The sequence below is a fragment of the Mercenaria mercenaria genome, chromosome 14 (assembly GCF_021730395.1).
Source record: "Mercenaria mercenaria strain notata chromosome 14, MADL_Memer_1, whole genome shotgun sequence".
Taxonomy (NCBI): Eukaryota; Metazoa; Mollusca; class Bivalvia; order Venerida; family Veneridae; genus Mercenaria; species Mercenaria mercenaria.
The window spans coordinates 45,765,633-45,784,488 of record NC_069374.1 but is presented as its reverse complement, the minus strand read 5'-3'; the positions used below and the strand labels follow the sequence as shown (position 1 = coordinate 45,784,488).

At 35.4% G+C, this 18,856-nt stretch overlaps 2 protein-coding genes across 3 annotated transcripts in view; one reads left to right on the top strand and one right to left on the bottom strand.

Moving 5' to 3' along the window:
- The window catches only part of LOC123527466 (uncharacterized), an 89,287-nt gene extending 83,882 nt beyond the window's left edge, over positions 1-5,405 (top strand). Inside the window, exon 3 of one of the 2 annotated variants that reach the window (XM_053523409.1) lies at positions 3,859-5,405. In XM_053523409.1, coding sequence (XP_053379384.1) covers positions 3,859-4,312 — 454 coding nt within the window. In that variant the 3' untranslated portion in view covers positions 4,313-5,405. The remainder of the gene's footprint in view (positions 1-3,858) is intronic. The other variant, XM_045306933.2, reaches the window with a different exon arrangement.
- Positions 1-18,633, bottom strand: part of LOC128548480 (uncharacterized) — a 58,236-nt gene extending 39,603 nt beyond the window's left edge. Inside the window, exon 1 of the mRNA XM_053523408.1 lies at positions 17,753-18,633. Within this exon, the coding sequence (XP_053379383.1) occupies position 17,753 (1 nt within the window). The 5' untranslated portion in view covers positions 17,754-18,633. The remainder of the gene's footprint in view (positions 1-17,752) is intronic.
- Positions 18,634-18,856: the final 223 nt, after the last annotated feature.

Genomic DNA, 18,856 nt, shown 5'->3' with positions numbered 1-18,856 from the left:
GTTTATTTCTGTACACAAAACTATGCATGTGCTTCAAACTTGAAGGCTGTAGCTCAAGAAATGTGAAAGCAGTTACTAGGTAAAAATCAATGTCAAATTTCAATTCAGAACACAAAACTATGCATGTGGTCCAAATTGGAAGTCTGTACCTTGAGAAATGTGAAAGTAGGTCAGTAGGTCAATCTCAAGGTCAGTCCATTTCGGTACACAATACTATGCATGTGTTCAAATTTTGAAGGCTGTAGCTAAAGAATTGTGAAAGTAGGTCACTAAGTCAAAATCAAGGTCAATTTCATTTTGAAACACAAAACTATGCATGTGGTCAAAATTTGAAGCCTGTACCTTCAAAATGTGAAAGTAGGTCACTAGGTCAATGTCAATGTCAAAGTTTATTTCTGTACACAAACATATGCAAGTGGTCCAAATTTGAAGGCTGTAGCTACAGAAATGTGAAAGGTCACAAGGTCATGATCAAGGTCAAATTTCATTTCAGTACACAAAACCATGCATATGGTCCAAAGTTGAAGGCTGTAGCTTGAGAAATGTAAAAGTATGTCATTAGGTCAAAATCAATATCATATTTCATTCCTGAACACAAAACTATGCATATGGTCCAAATCAAATGTGAAGTTAGGTTATTAGGTCAATGTCAAGGTCAAAGTTGAATGCTGTAGCTACAGAAATGTGAAAGTAGTTCACTAGGTCAAGATCAAGGTCAACACATGTCAAGGTTCATCTAACCACTCAAAAGTATACATAAGGTCCAAATTTGAATGTTGTAGTTTATGACATGAGGATTTTTAAAGTTTTTCCCTATATAAGTCTATATAACTAAACCATGTGACCCCATCGGCAGGGCCATATTTGACCCTAGGAAATAATTTGGACAACTTTGGTAGAGGACCGCTAGATGCTACATACCAAATATCAAAAGCACTAGGCTCTGTGGTTTTGGACAAGAAGATTTTCCAAGTTTTTCCCTATATAAATCTATGTAAATCATAAAAATAAACAAAGGGCCATAACTCACTCAAAAATTGTTGAACCAGTCTGACTTTCAGGTGGACACAGTTTGGGTACCAATATATAATTCTGACAAAGTTTGGTAAAAATCCCCCCTGTAGTTTCTGAGGAAATGCAATAACCAGAAATTGTTAACTGACGGACAGACTGATGGACGGACGACGGACCACGGACGCACAGTGATTTGAATAGACCACCATCTGATGACGGTGGGCTAAAAAGGATGAATACCCAACAAAGCCATGTTCCAACAAGAGCTGTCTCCATAGGATGACACATGCCCCCGATGGCACTTTGAATGACTAGTTATAGCCGATGTTAGAGTTTAGGACCTTGACCTACGGAGCTTGGTCTTGCGCGCGACATGTCATCTTACTGTGCCACACTTTCATGCGTAGTTATTTTAAAATCCATGCATGAATGACAAAGATATGGACCGGACACCCCCATCAATGCACTACCATGAAATATGACCTTTAACGTCTAAGTGTGACCTTGACCTTTGACCTACGGAGCTGGGTCTTGCACATGACACGTCGTCTTACTGTGCCACACATTTATGCGTAGTTACTTGAAAATCCATCCATGGATGACAAAGATATGGACCGGACACGCCCATCAATGCACTATCCATTAATATCTAAGTTAGACCTTGACCTTTGAGCTACGGACCTGGGTCTTGGGCGCGACACGTCGTCTTACTGTGGTACACATTCATGCCAAGTTATTTGAAAATCCATCCATGGATCGGACACGCCCATCAATGCACTATCCTTTAACGTCTAAGTGTGACCTTGACCTTTGAGCTACGGACCTGGGTCTTGCGTGCGACACGTCGTCTTACTGTGGTACACATTCATGCCAGGTTATTTGAAAATCCATCCATGGATGACAAAGATATGGACCGGACACGCCTATCAATGCACTATCCTTTAACGTCTAAGTGTGACCTTGACCTTTGAGCTACGGACCTGGGTCTTGCGCGCGACACGTCGTCTTACTGTGGTACACATTCATGCCAGGTTATTTGAAAATCCATCCATGGATGACAAAGATATGGACCGGACACGAAAATTGCGGACAGACTGACGGTTCAAAAACTATATGCCTCCCTTCGGGGGCATAAAAATGCAGCCTCCACAAACCATATCTCACAGCATGACTCAGTGACTAATGTGCACGCATGCGTGAATGCGCGCATGCGCACGCATGCGTGAATGCGCGCAACCCCATCATGTTCCAAACTCACAGGAATGTATCCCTTCCATGTGAATCCCCTTCAAGAGCAGAGACATCAGAAAGTTATGTAAAACACAAAACTGCTCTTGTAAATTGATACAAGAAGGCCATGATGGCCCCATATCACTCACCTGAGTTAAGTTGCTTGCTTGAACACATTTTTTGCTAAAGCTTCATAAACAAACAAAAAATAGATGAGTAGGTCATGGTAAAGATAATTCAAGATAACTACAGAAATCTGTTAAAATTTTTTAAAGGTGGTCCATATCTGTTTGCTGTAGCTTCAAAAACATGAAAGTAGGTCAGAAGGTCAGGGTTATCAATATTAAAGATGGGTATTGAAATCTGTATAAATTTCTATGCTGTACCTTCAAAAACAAGAAAGTAGGTCAGTAGGTCAAGAGATGAGTATTGCAATTTGTATCAGAAATTGTAAAATTATACAGGTGATCCAAATTTCTATCTTGTAACTTCAAGAAGAATTTTTTAAAAGTTTTTTCCCTATACAAATCTGTTTAAACCTTGTGTCCCCACCCTAACCCGGGTGGGACAAGTTTTAACCCCAGTGGATAATCTGAGCAATTTTGGTACAGGACTACTACACAATGATAAATACAAAATATAGCTCTATACCACGTGGTTTTGTACAAGAAGATTTTTTAAAGTTTTCCATATAAAAGACTATAATAAACCATGTGACCTCTTGGGCCTGGCCATATCTGACCCAAGGAGGGACAATTTGACAAACTTGGTAGAGAACCATTAGATGATGCTTAGCATACAAAATATCAAAGCCCTGGGCCCTGTGGTTTTGGATAAATAGATTTTAAAACCTTTTCCCTATGTAAGTCTATATAAACCATATAACCCAAATGGCAGGGCCATATTTGAACCTAAGGTAATAATTCAAACAATCTTGGTGGAGGACCACTAGATGAATGCTACATACCAAATATCAAAGCCTTAGGACCTGTGGTTTTGGACAAGATTTTCAAAGTTTCTCCTTTCAGCTGCCTCAGATGGCAACCAGAGTTCTGTACAGAATTCAATTTTTTAAATGATTTTTTAAGAAGACAGTCCAAGGAACATCCCTGTGAAGTTTCACCAAAATCAGCCTTGTGGTTTAGGAGATGATGTTGTTTAAAGGAAAAGGCTGATGGACGAAGCACAACGAATGACTGAAAACCACTGATCACAATAGCTCTCCCTTGAGCACTTCGTGCTCAGGTGATCTATTAAAAGCAAACATTCAGAACCAAAAATACATGTACTCTATCATGCCTTTGCGAAAGACAGAGCATCAAAAGAAAAAACCTAAAGGACCAAATAACAGATATCAATAAAGTTCTAAGAAGTCATCTGCCAGACACAAGTCAAATTTCAGAGATATTCAGATTGTATTCTTTGATATTGAACGTTCGCCTCTCAAACAAATGAATTAATCTGCCAGACTGACTTCACACAAAGCAAAGAGACGGACAGACAAATGTCAGAAACAAGATAATCTTAACATCTTTAACTTGTGTAGGTATCTGTATAAATCAATACACTCAAACATCAAATTAATTTTGAACATTTTTTTGTATCTACATGCAGAATAGAAAACAAAGTGCGAGACTTGAATGGAGAGATATCAAATACTGCCATGGATCTGATAACAACAAAAAAAGGACTGACACAACTTACCGAAGACCTCCTTGGTTTATTTAACAATCACAGAGAACTGAAGGAAAAAGTAGAAAACCATGCATCCAATTACAAAGCAGTTATAAAAAGTGAGATAGAAAATGCTGATCACTGTCAGTCTGGGAATTTCGAGAGATACAAAGTGTTTCCTGACACAGTCACTGTTGTGTTCAAAAAGCCATTTAGTCGCAAACCTGTGTTTACTATGGGAACATCAGGGCTCGATTTTTATGCAGGCAAAAATTTGAGAGTACATCTTTCTGTGCGTCAGTTGTCAACTACACAAATCCAAATTCATATCAATGTATGGGCTAATACAGTTGCCTATTCTGTTGGTGTATGGTGGATGGCGTGTCCAGCTTAAAGGCTGACTATCCCAATACTTAATGGATAAGTCAGACCCCAATTAGAAAATAACTACCATGTAAATGCTTGTTTGTTTTTTCAGACGTTTGTGTAATTAAAACTTTGGATCTTTGTTCGATTTTTCAGACTGAACAAATATAACGGTGACATAACAATCGTTTTCAGACCAGAAGTTGTAGATTTTTGTATGCTATGCCCATTCCTTAACAAAAACATACATGTAAATTTGCATAGATTGTCTTCATATTAACATGTATTAATAGAAATAAATGAAACAAGAGCTGTCCGTAAGACAGCCAAGCTCGACTATTCGAAATATTGTCACAGAAGCAGGAAATTATTACGCAAAATGTTAAATATCAAAAGAGTTTTAAGTTCGAAAGGGGACATAATTTGACCAAAATATATATCAAAGTTATGGGACTTGATGCTATCAACTAGTTTTATAACCCCGAAGAAACATGTTAAGTTTCAATTCAATATCTGCATTGGTTTTGGGGATAGTAACTTGCATGTAAAACTTTAACCAGAATTTTCTAAGTCCAAAAGGGGGCATAATTTGCTCAAAATACATGTTAAGAGTTATGGAACTTGACCCAGTGAGGTTGGTCATTGACCTGGAAAAAGAATAAATAAGTTTCAAAGTTATATGCCTTTTGGTAATAGCTGTATGTACTTGCACGCAAAACTTTAACCAGGATTTTCTAAGTCCAAAAGGGGGCATAATTTGCCCAAAATACATGTCAGAGTTATGGAACTTGGTGCTATCAACTAGTTTTATAACCCGGAAGACACATGTGAAGTTTCAATTTAATACCTGTAGTAGTTTTGGAGATAGTTACTTGCATGTAAAACTTTAACCAGGATTTTCTGAGTCTAAAAGGGGGCATAATTTGGCCAAAATACATGTCAGAGTTATTGGACTTGACCCAGTGAGGTAGGTAATTGATCTAGAAAAAGAAAAAATAAGTTTCAGATCTATATGCCTTTTAGTAATAGCTGTATGTACTTGCAAGCAAAACTTTAACCAGAATTTTCTAAGTCCAAAAGGGGGCATAATTTGGCCAAAATGAAGGTCAGAGTTATGGGACTTGGTGCTATCAACTAGTTTTATAACCCCGAAGACACATGTGAAGTTTTAATTCAATATCTGCATTAGTTTTGGAGATAGTAACTTGCATGTAAAACATTAACCAGAATTTTCTAAGTCCAAAAGGGGGCATAATTTGCTAAAAATACATGTTAGAGTTATGGAACTTGACCCAGTGAGGTTGGTAATTGACCTAGAAAAAGAATAAATAAGTTTCAAAGCTATATGCCTTTAAATGATAGCTGTATGTACTTGCATGCAAAAACTTAACCAAGGTGTGACGCTGACGCCGACGCCAGGGTGAGTAGAATAGCTAGACTATTCTTCGAATAGTCGAGCTAAAAACCAACCTACCTTTTTAGCTCACCTGTCACATAGTGACAAGGTGAGCTTTTGTGATCACCCTTCGTCCGTCGTCAGTCCGTCCGTCCGTGCGTCCATCAATAATTTCTTGTCTGCACGATAGTGGTTTCATTTATGATTTTATTTTAACCAAACTTGCACACAACTTCTATCACCATAAGGTCTCGGTTCCTTTCTTGAACTGGCCAGATCCCATTATGGGTTCCAGAGTTATGGCCCCTGAAAGGGCCAAAATCAGCTATTTTGACCTTGTCTGCACAATAGCAGCTTTATTTATAATTTGATTTTTACCAAACTGGCACACAACTTGTATCACCATAAGATCTTGGTTCCTTTCTTAACCTGGCCAGATTCCATTATGGATTCCAGAGTTATGGCCCCTGAAAGGGCCAAAATTAGCTATTTTCACCTTGCCTGTACAATAGCAGCTTCATTTATGATTTTATTTTAACCAACTTGTATCACTATAAGATCTTGGTTCCTTTCTTGAACTGGCAAGATTCCATTTTGGAGTCCGTAGTTACAGCCCCTGAAAGGGCCAGAATTAGCTATTTTGACCTTGTCTGCACAATAGCAGCTTCATTTATGATTTGAATTTAATCAAACTTGCACAAAACTTGTGTTGCCATAAGATCTCAGTTCCTTTGTTGAACCGGCCAGATCCCTTAATGGGTTCCAGAGTAGTGGCCCCTGAAAGGGCCAAAATTAGCTATTTTGACCTTATCTGCATAATAGCAGCTTCATTTATGATTTGATTTTAACCAAACTTGCACACAACTTGTATCACCACAAGATCTTGGTTCCTTTTTTGAACTGGCCAGATTCCATCATGGGTTCCAGAGTTATGGCCCCTTAAATGTCTAAAATTGGCTATTTCGGCTTTCGCAGCCATATAGAGACTTCATTTATGGTTTTATTTGATACAATCTTCTGCTATCTTCAACAACAATAAATCTTGGATTCCATGATAAATCAGATCCAATCGTAGGTTCCGGAGTTATTTTATATCTGATTACCTCCCCTGATTGTAATCAAAATGGATTTATATCAGTAAGTACTTACAGGACTTATTTGAAATTTCATTATTGTCATTAGTTGGACTGAGCCAATGAGGGTAGATAACTATGGACTGATTTTATGTCAAATTACCTCCCTTTATTTCAAATTTAAAATGGTTATATCTCTGTTACTAATGAAGATACTGATCTGAAATTTATGTCAACAGATTTATTTGGCAGATCCTTCTTTTGTTCACTTACAATAATTTTCTTTTTGATTACTACCTTTTATGTCACTATAAATAGCTTATTTTTAGTAACCTTTTTATCATTGGCGGTAGGGAAATACCGAGACTACTTTTCTGTTGTACAACATGGATGGTACCTCCAATTTTTAGGTGTATTTTGACATATCTGTACCTTGTTAGAATGTTTTTTCTCTTTGGTTAAATTTCTTTCCTTTGTTGTTCCTGTCCTTTGGACTTAGATATTTTTTCTTAGGACTTCTTGTCCTCAAGTGCAATGATAACAGGTGAGCGATATAGGGCCATCATGGCCCTCTTGTTAAAATTAGTTACTTTTTCCATCAGTAATTGTTCCATTAAATTTTATGAAAAAAAATCAGATTGTTGAATTATCCAAATATCTATCAAATGCAGCTGTAAAACTAGAAATTATACTGAATTAAAAAGTTTTTAAGTACTTCCATATTAAAGTTTTGGAGAGAGGAGGGTGTAATCACAAAACTTCATCAAAAATAATAAAACATTAGTAATAAAACATACATTTACAGTACTGAATCTAACTGTATGCATGTTGTTGCGTTTTTTTGTTCCTTTAATAAATCCCTATTAAATATGAAAACTTAAAACTTTTCATAAAATATTACTCAATCGGACAAACCTACATGTCCCTTAACTTTAGCCTGCTTAAGTTCCAAAATGGACTGGTCCAACATTCAATTTGGGCAATACCATTAATTATTTGAAGGTCAAAATGTTCACTGAAAATTTGCTCACGGAATAGATCAAGACCAGTGCAGACCAAGATCAGTCTGCATCACAGTCTAAGCAGGCTGATTTTGGTCTGCACTGGTTGCAAAGACAAAATCACTTGCTGCCAGCTAGCATGCTGAAGGTTAAAGACATATCTTAAAGGATCATAAAAAGAGCTCTAAGAGATATTGTTAATTTTCTAACAAAGAAACAGCTACTAATTATATCACAGTTTTTCATTTATTTTTGTGATAACTGCAGAGAAAATATTTTTGACAGTAAAGAAATAAAATATGTAAGACGACTAATTTTTGCTTTTCTGACGTCTGAACTTTTGTGCTTTGATGATCCTTTAATAAGTAACCTACCATGACATCTGACCTTGAACCTTTTGATTTGCACCTATTGTGAAATATAACAATTGTGATAGGTATGGAAAATTTTATTCTGAAATATGAAAATGACAACTGTTGAATATCAATGATCCAGTTCATGTGAAAAATTGTTGAAAATTTCTCTTTTTTTTTTTCTTTTTTTTTTTGTCACAGTGACTGTATTAATGAATTTAAGAACATTTAATTTACAATATTTAATTTTCTTATTTGTCTAGAGCTATCATTCTTTTCTTCATCTAAAATTCTCAAAATGTTTTATTTTTATGTTTAAATCTGTCATTTGTAATAAATATTTCATACTAATTGTTTTCATACTTTTTATTAAAATCCCTAAATTTGTAGATCTACACCTCCGGACTCCCTGCAAAATCCTAAAAAAGAAAGAAAAGAAGAAGCGGAAGGAAAATGTTTTTTTTTTCGAAAAGACAACATTACAGGACTACATGTACATTCAAAGTGTATGTGGCTGCTGCTACATACGACCCCGATGTAATTCATTATTTTATGTTAATTATATCAAAGAAACAAAGAATTCTATGTTGAAGAAAACTTAATTTTTATTATTTTTCCCAAATTTAACAGCTCTTACTAAAATGTGAAAATAAGATAGACATTTGTATATAAAATTGCAGTGGAAAAGGTGTTCTTAATTATAAATGCTCCGTAAATGCCCACAGAATGCAGGAAATGAAGCGCTGGATTTAAATATATTCATGAGGGGCACGTCCCCGGACCCCCTCGCTGGTTGGATACTTTTCCGTCAGACCCAACCCCCCCATGAGAAATTAGTCTGCGCATGATCTACATTGATCTTTTTCTTTCTGTCAAACAGATAAGACATGGCATATGGCTTTTCCCTGTAAACTTATAATACAGGTGGTTTTATGGAAAATATGTAATTTGAACTTAACAATGCTCTTTATCATTTATGATTCCAAGTGTTAAAGTGATGTCGAGGTGGCAATTATTTTCCATAACATCAGTCATTTTTAATAAACAAAAATCATCTTGCTTTGCTCACAAAACACTGTATCAATAATATTTGTGGTTGCTTAAACTGAATTTCAACTCTACAAAAGTCAAGAGGTTGAACTAGTTTGTTCAACTTCAACTGGGATATCCGATTATGGTTACACTACCACAATTTTACTTACATAGATTGCAGTTAAAATGCAAACGACTGTTTTACATACGAATCTCCTTAAAGATTTTCACTAATTAGCACGACATTTCTAAAAATTACCTGTGCAACGCAGTGTATTCAACAGCGTTATCACAAGTTTGCACGTGAAACTATTTGTTGACTTTCTATTACCACCAGGAGCCTATTTTAGTTAATAGTCAACAAAAATATCACAGTACAGTTATCTTTATTATTTTTCAAACCAAAAAAAAAAGATTTATGAAGTTTATTTTAAAATGCGAATTGCATTTCTGAGTTTTTGTGACAATTCAGTTTGAGTTTTTACGATCTCTTTTTTTAAAGCCCTGTCTGAAAACACAAACAGAGATGAGCATATACAGTTCCATATCTCTAAAGGCGGATCATGCTACATATATATAATATTTTCATTCATTTGATTATACACTTTTTTGTGGTATTAGTGTGGAAAATAATTCAAAATTCCAAACTTTTGCTATTTGCAAGATGCACCTTTATCATTGAACCAAGCATACAGTGTCAGGTGCCGAGAAACAGGAGGAAAATATGTCAGAATTCATGTTGGATGATGGTACATAACATACAGTAAATGGTAACCAAAACAGTGGTACTGGTATTTCGTAAAACTGTGAGGACAATTATCTACGCCTTCCCGAAAAAAAAACCCGCTTTTTAATTAAATTGCTATGCTTAATGAATACATGTAGCATGCCAACTACGAGAAAATACATAAACTTCCAGTGCCGTACCTACAAAAATTTACGTCACACTGTGCTTTTTTCTCAAAAGAGAATGCAGATTGCAGAGAAAAGAGAAACCATGTGTATTAACACAGATATTTGATTGACATTGGCGACGACTCAAGCATACCTGGAAAGTACCAGAACGTGAATTGTGCGTTCCGCTGGTATCTTTTCTCAATATTTAAGAAAATACATGCAAATGAAAATGAAACCTACTTATAAAGGTCATAATGTAATATCGTATCTTTCCGTTTCATCATAACAGTGTGAACTTTACACGTGTTGTATGACCGCCTAACAACAAATACCGTTGTTTTTTATGTATTCGTTGTTGTTTTTTTTGTCGGGTTTAACGATACACAGACACAATTTTAGATCATATGGTGCTTTTCCAGCTCTTCTTGGGAGAAGGCTCAGGTTACCAACCTAGCATTGGTTCCAGCATCTTCAGGACCCTGAATGCAACCACTCACCTCCATAAGCCATCTTGACAACTACCTCACATCCGGCGAGGTTTTTGAAGCCATAGCAGCGAGGGTAAAGTGATTCGAAGTCAACAACCGCAACCACTCGGCCGCGGCGGCCCCTTAATCTTCACGAATGTCATTAAACTACTTGCTGAAATTTTTATTTTGTACTCACAGAGTAGATGTGAAGTTCCGAAATGAAATAATAAAATAAGGCTTAAAAGTAGAATATACTCAAGCAAGTGTCATAATGTATTCTTCCGTTAGCTGATACGGTAAACATAACGCATTTTTAGTCTCATAAATATTCTTATGAAGCGGAAATCCTGTGGTAACGTATTCTCTTGGTTCTTTTTCAAAGACGCACGCCTGAAATACAATCTATTTTAAATCTTAATAAAAGTTATTATTCTATACCTATTTTATCTATCCAATCGAGAACGTTCATTTGCAACACGTGACCGTACAATATATTACGGTATTTGGATGCACGTGCGTACAAAAATCCTGTATTTTCTGTATTTGGACGCACGCGCGTACAAAAAAAAATCCTGTATTTTCTGTATTTGGACGGTTCAACAGTCCCATGTTAAACATACGATAAAGCCCGAAACGCGTGAAAATGTTCCGAATGTAAATCGGATGAACTAGGCGCTCTATGTACAGAGTTTGATTATGCGTCTTGAAATCTGGATTTAATTTGAGTTTGTTTTTTTAACACACAAAAACGATTCAAGGGATAACAATGATTATGCTATCTTAAAAGTACAGTAAAAAGGATCATCAGATGTTGGAATATTTGAAAAGTCGCTAAAAGAAGCCGTTCCGGACGAAACCTAGAAATTGGTATCAGCCCTGACTGTCTGAATAGCTACCTCAGCAGTTTTTATTTAACGGTTAAGAAACAAAATGGAGAAGATTATGAATGGCAGCGGAGGGCGGTCAGCATACAAAACATGTCTGCTCTATAATTCAGTTTTCATCGGATCTTCACCAAACTTGCTGACAATGTCTGTGGGCATTACATCTCGGCCAATTTCGATAACCAGCCGAATTGTACCAGGCACTCTTTGATTATAGCCCGAATTACTCGAAAAACGGGAAATTTAGCCTTGTCCGCTCTTTTAAGTCGAACAGTTTTCATCCGATCTTCACCAAACTTGCTGACAATGTTTGTGGGCATAATATCTCAGCCAAGTATTATTACCACCCAAATCGCCAAATGGCTGTTGTAGGGAGGTTGCGCCATATACTTTTTTTAAATGATGATACGCAGAAAAAACAACATTCAATGTATTACGGATGAAGTGAAATAAATATAGAATAAAAAGGTTGTTTAAGGTCTAACATTGTTCTGTATAATATATATTTGCACGCATTCCAAGCTGGGAAAAACTAGAAAAGGCAGGAATACAATATTTAGTAAAACATTTTTAATTTAAACTATTATTATAGTAAGATAAAAATAGATATAGAATAAAAAGGTTATTTAACCTTGTACTGTACAATACGAGATATATTTGGACTCGTACCCAGCTGAGAAAACCATATTGAACTCGCCTATAAGCTAGCGGCTCGTCCAATATGGTTTTCTCAGCTGGGTACGAGTCCAAATATATCTCCGTATTGTACAGAACAATGTACAATAATAATAATGCAGCCAAAACACTTTATTCAGAATTCTTCTCGTATTTCCATATAATATCAACAATTCAGAGTCGATGCCACATTATATTGAATAAGGGGTAGATATTTGAATCTGGATTTTTTAGGACCAACGCAAGCAATAAAGCGATGTTTAAGGCAATAATTGTAACGTCTACACTCATTCAGACTGGTTTCCTGAAATTAATTATTGCTTTTTACACCGACATCTTTCATAGGTTCATTAATTCACGATATTCTAGCACTGGCATGAAAGCAATAACCGCTTTAATATCCTTATTAAGATATCAAGAACACTTGTATTTTCCTCTAGTATTTAATTTGTGTTGTTTTCAACATCTTCATTAAAAGAATGAAAATGAAACAGGTTCTAAAAATTTCAAATTAATGCCTAAGAATGTTTTAGTCCTAAATCCCAAGAGGTGTAAAAATTCTTTACATACTCGTGAACTAAGAAATGTTAACCATAGCGAAAAATTTTTGACCAATTATTCTTCTCCGTGGGACAAAATCAATCACTGGCATCAAATCAATAACAACTCTATAAAGTATTACATATTTTGGTCTGTTACCACCAAATTTCAGTGTCTAAAATTATGAAAGCTGACGCACCATGAGACAGTGTAGGAATAACATTTAAATGGAGCTTACTTTTCAGTTAATGCCGACCACATAGTAACTGACAGTGTTCTTTGTTTTATGTCAGACAAGTTTGTTAATAAATATGTCCTTTACCATGCAATGTTTGTAATATTTTTCTTATGTAAGATTATTAAGATGTTTTAGCAAACAAAAAACGCCTGCGTATTATTTCCTGTATTGTTCTGACATGCACACATAAACAGTTGCATTTCTACCGAAGAATAAATTACATTTATAACAGTTCCTGCCTTTGCTGTCAAACAGGCATTTTAATATTAACATGAAAATAAATTTGAACGTAAGACAGGCACAGGATCAGAAATTCAAGTTTTCACATTATCTGTGAGAAATATGACAGCAGGATGTGGAAAAAAACTTATCACAGGAAATGGGAACGTACCATTGAACTATGAAAATATATTATCTTAAATTTAATCTATCCACGTATAACTGCATAACTTATCAATTCTATGATGTATACGATATGTCTAAAATATTAAATAAGAGGGTAAGAAGTTTCCTGCATCGCACACCTGACCTTGTTTTTACGCCAGGTAACATAGTATCCAGTCATGACATACATTTCATTACAATAAACTTTCTGATTATGCTTTATTGGCCGGATTGTCGAAGATAATTCCGTCCAGTGGAACCACAATAATACATATACGAATTTCGGCTTAATCGAATTTTTGATAACCACCATAGATTTCACACTCCGCCGAAAGAAAATAGTTCTCAAATGGCAGCACATAGAACAACTGAAATCTCCACGCTTAATTGCGTTCTTTAACTGAATGCAGATAATTAGTGTAGTATAAACTCGAGCAGACGATGAGCCCGCTGACAAATTAACTAAGCACGCTTTATATACGAGACAGTGTTCCTATCGCTGGATGACGGATTTTTCATTGAAGATTTTACATCAATGGAATTCACAAATAAATTAGCTGTACTAAAAATTAAGAATTTAGGGGAAGTAAAAGCTCTGATATTTGTTATTTTTAATCACCACAAAGAAGTGAAATAGAATAATAGAACTTTGATAGAGATGCTTTTGATAATCAAAAGAAGTAGAAGACTTTTCCAATGAGTTATGATACTTGGAAATTATTGAGAAAGGAATCTATTATATTGCCGAATACAATATTACTTAGCTCTGGGTAAATCTGTAAAAGTTCTTACTATTCTAGAGCAAAATCAAAATATTTCATGCTCAAATGATTTGGCTGTTACAGTCTATTTTAATTTGCAACACGGTAATCAGTTATATGTGTATTCCTTAAAAGTCTGATCGTCCCTGCTATAATTAGTGACCTTAATTCTTTTAATCTTTTTACAGATTTTATTAAAAAATGTGTTTCAGTTCTGTTCCCTATGTTGTTATAGTTTGATGGATATTTGCCCAATAGTTATTATAAAATGTATGATTGTTTTGTGTCTACATGCACATCTGTGCAGTCTGATAATGATAGTCTGCATTGTTCATATTTAGTCATTAGATTCACAATGAACATAGAAATTTGGCAAGGAAATGGTTACACTGTGTAAAAAAACAACCGGAAAAACATTTATCAGTTTAACACTTCCAACAGAAAAGGGACATTGCTGATCTCGGACCTGACAGAATCAATACATTTCAAGACAATCCGTCCTCCAGTATTTATAATGCTTTGATTTAAATACGGTAGTACTAAAGGAATATTTTCAATCATTTTTACCTAATGACCTAGTTATTAATTCCTGTCGACTCAATTTTGACCATCTCCTAGATTTAATAAGGACAGACATACTGACAAAATTTCACAAAAATCAGGTATAAACGTCGTTTTCTAGTATGTAAACAAGGTTTTTCTATTATTTGACCGAGTGACCAGCTTTTGACTTCAAAGAAATCATTTTCAAAAATAACCTAGATATCAGGTTTTTCTATTATTTGACCGAGTGACCAGCTTTTGACTTCAAAGAAATCATTTTCAAAAATAACCTAGATATCAGGGAAACAAACATACTGGCAAATATTTAGGAACATCAGATAGAACATGTGGCCTCGACTTAATAGTGTCTTTTTTAATTTACCAAAATATTTTTTTTTCCTTTGATAACATTTAACAACCTTTAGGAACACGGACGCAATATTTTGACCTTCGATGAAATTTATCAACACATGTAAGCAACCAAATCAAATGTATGCTTTGCACATCTTTCACTAACATACTTTGTTACTCAGCCCGCCCGCTTAGCTCAATAGGTTAGAGCGTTGGTCTACGGATCTCGGGGTCGCGAGTTCGATCCTCGGGCGGGGCGTATGTTCTCCGTAACTATTTGATAAACGACATTGTGTCTGATATCATTAGTCCTCCACCTCTGGTACAGAATCCAGGAGCACTGGTTAGGTTAACTGCCCGCCGTTACATGACTGAAATACTGTTGAAAAACGGCGTTAAACCCAAAACAAACAAGAACTCATGCAGAACTCTTCATCTACTATGTTTAGCTTGGCTATATATATTTAGCAAACTGGCCAGGTATATAGAACTGCTTTCACGATTAAATACCATGTAGCAACAATGCCATATTTTATTTGTAGCATTTCATTTATGTCGTACTTGATTCCATGGACCAAACCCTATATAACAGATTAACCCTTACCCTGCTAGCGGCAAGTGATTTTGCCTTTGCGACCAGTGCAGACCAAGATCAGCCTGCACATCCGTGCAGTCTGATCATGGTCTGCACTGTTCGCTATTCAGTCAGTAAATTTTCAGTGAAAACCCCTTTGAGTAATAAGTGGTACTGTCCAAATTGAAAGATGGACCAGTCCATTATAGAAATATAGCAGGTTAAGGGTTAAGCAATGGCACGCTAAAAAAAAGACGAATACTATATATGCAATGATAGCAGCGGTAACATCATCGATAATCCAAGAGTTTATCCTTGTCGCAATTTAAAATCCGAGTAAATGTTTAACTGCTCATTAAAAGATTGTTGGGGGAAGCTTGTCTGTACTATAATTGCTTTATACACCATCAGTTTGAAGGCATTAGTTATTAACATATGTAGGTTTTCTAGCGATTTTCTTATCTTCTTGGAAGCTGGTCTATACGTATATTCTGTACATAGTTAACAACTCTTTGCTAACATTGCTTTTTTATACTTAAAACAGATCAGACGTGCCGACCTAATACACGATATCCGTAGGTAAATCACAAGAAATTTGTTTGAAAACAGCCGAAAATCAAATCCAGTTGACACACTAACGCGGCAATAAGCAGTGTTCACGGCTATATGAAGCGAACAAACTAAGGTAGAAGTGGTGCCGAAAAGATGTCATATAAGTAGCAATTTGGTTATCTTGTATGTTGGTTTAAAATCTAAAAAAAAAAAGGCATGGGGTTTTGGTTATATTTTCATGGCTCAGGTGGCTTTGTAATTCTCACAAAAATATATTTATAAGAAAAATTATAAAGTTATAAATTATTTTTATAATTAAAAAAAAAACATATCTTAGAATGTTTGTATTCTTCACACAAATCAGAACTGTCACTGTCACATTGCAATCATTTTTATAGGCATGCTAGATCTAGTATAATTATATCAAATATATATTATAGCTTAGATCTGGTTAAAGCCCTATAAAGTCTTAATAAAACTTCGCGATCGGCTTCACAATCAGTATTTGAAATTACCTTTAAGAGATTCAATGACACCAGATATTACTTTTCGAGTCTTTTATATGTGATATAAAAGAAAGCTTTACATCAAAGATAACACCAAGAAATTTTGCTTCGTCAACAACGGGTATTTTTGTATCATTTTTGTTATATGAAAATGGAATCAAATTTACAAATTGATAAGACGCTGTTCAAAGGAATTCCAGCATTAATCATTTCAATCTGAGATCATAAGTTTTCTGCCGGCTTTACAAATAATGTTGAAAGGAGGTAAAATTGAATTTTCAGTCCATGTGAATATACAAAAAGGATAAAACATGCAAACGTTCAATCTCAATAATCTGTCAGAGATTCCACATTATCTGGAGGAAATCTGACAGCTGGAATTGTGGACGATACACAAAAATCATATCACAGGAAACTGAAGAGTGTTTGTCTACACTACAAGATATGAAAACAAAATAGAACGCTACAGGAGAAATGCGACTTGCAAGTTTTTCTCATAAAAATTATATAAAAATCAACGTTGTAAAGATACATACAGTCTACAAGATTCACCTTATCTATCAGGAGAATTTTAAGAGAAAATGGGTAAAATTAGTTTTTCATACGGTTTCGTATCGATTGGAAGGTTTCAGCGTCAACGTCAACGTCAACAAGAACTGATTTCCACGCAGAGACATTGCTGTAACGCAAAACCCAGATTGGGTCAGTACAAGTCCTTACACATTGTCTTACACAGGGAATAAAGTAAATCTTTTATTATCGTATGAGATAGTTCTACATGTTTTCATAAACTTAAAGCATAGTAGGTAAGTCAGCAATAGTTCACGAACCTTGTCGCATAAACATATTTCAGACATTTCATGATTTTCATTACAGATGAATTTAACAATGTGTTGATAGCACAATAAAAATTCTTGTAACATAATGACACAATGAGCATACCCAGTGACTACATATGAGCCGCGCCATGGGAAAACCAATATAGTGGGTGTGCGACCAGCATGGATCCAGACCAGCCTGCGCATCCGCGCAGTCTGGTCAGGATCCATGCTGTTCGCTAACGGTTTCTCTAATTGCAGTAGGCTTTAAAAGCGAACAGCATGGATCCTGACCAGACTGCGCGGATGCGCAGGCTGGTCTGGATCCATGCTGGTCGCAAACCCACTATGTTGGTTTTCCCATGGCACGGCTCATATAATGAATTAGGTACTATGTTAGTAAAATAAAAAAAAACTTACTTTTGCCCGTGTAGTCCAACCAGAAATTTTATGATCCAAATAAATAACAACTGTTTAGAACAATGAAGTAACAATTTCACTAAATAAAAATGCTAATTAAACCATAGCTATTCCAGGATTGTTAAAAATAGCTGAAAGGCAAGTGTTGCACGGGAAATATCTCGTGAGTCTTATCCTTCAGTCACATTAAATGTGATCAATCATCTCTCATTAAGCACTTATTTGTTTCATTAAGTTTCACATAAGTTCCCTTTTTAAAGACAAAACTATTCCATAAAGCATTTTTTTTTTATAGAAAACACCTTTATCACTTGAAATGGCAATGCCAGTTAGCCTGGTGTATGGCTTTGTTCACTTCTGTAATAGTGTTGAATGGAAAAATGTTCTTTCCTATAGCGGCCAGTCAAGTTTACAAGCAGCCACACATTGATTCTGAAGATTCTGAACTAGTATTCTGTTTTATTTAACCTTTGAACCATCTAAACACAGCTATTTTATATAGTATTTCCAAACTTACTGTCAAATTTAACGACACAAATACATAGCATCTTTTTTTAATTTTTTTTTATATGTAACGCATTAATTAAATATTTTCCTTTGAATTAAATCTGTTACTGAATTTTCTATCTGCACACTAAATCCATTGCTTAAGTTTTATGAATGTTCCACTTAAATTTGCATTGAGCCTGACATACAAAGACAAACACCTAGAAAAAGAAAGAATATGCCGTAAATTTATATAATGATGTTGCGGTAAAACTTGAATGATGAAAACAGTGATTTTTTTCCGTGAGAAACTGTTACACAGGTGCGATTATATAAGCCTTCGCGAAAACACTCGGTGCGTGTCTAGTACAAGAAATATATATATTCTTCTACAGAAATTTGCATCACACAGTGTTTTACTTCACAGGAGAACAGCGCTTGCAGAGAAAACAGAACACAGAAATTTGATTGGCATTGGCGACAAGTCAAACATTCCTGAAAACTACCAGAACGTGAATGTACCGCTCCATATTTTAGGACTAAAATCAAGATATACTGCAGTGATATTATTAATTCTGAAGACCTGCGTTCAATAACGGCTTGTGTACATGTCCCAAA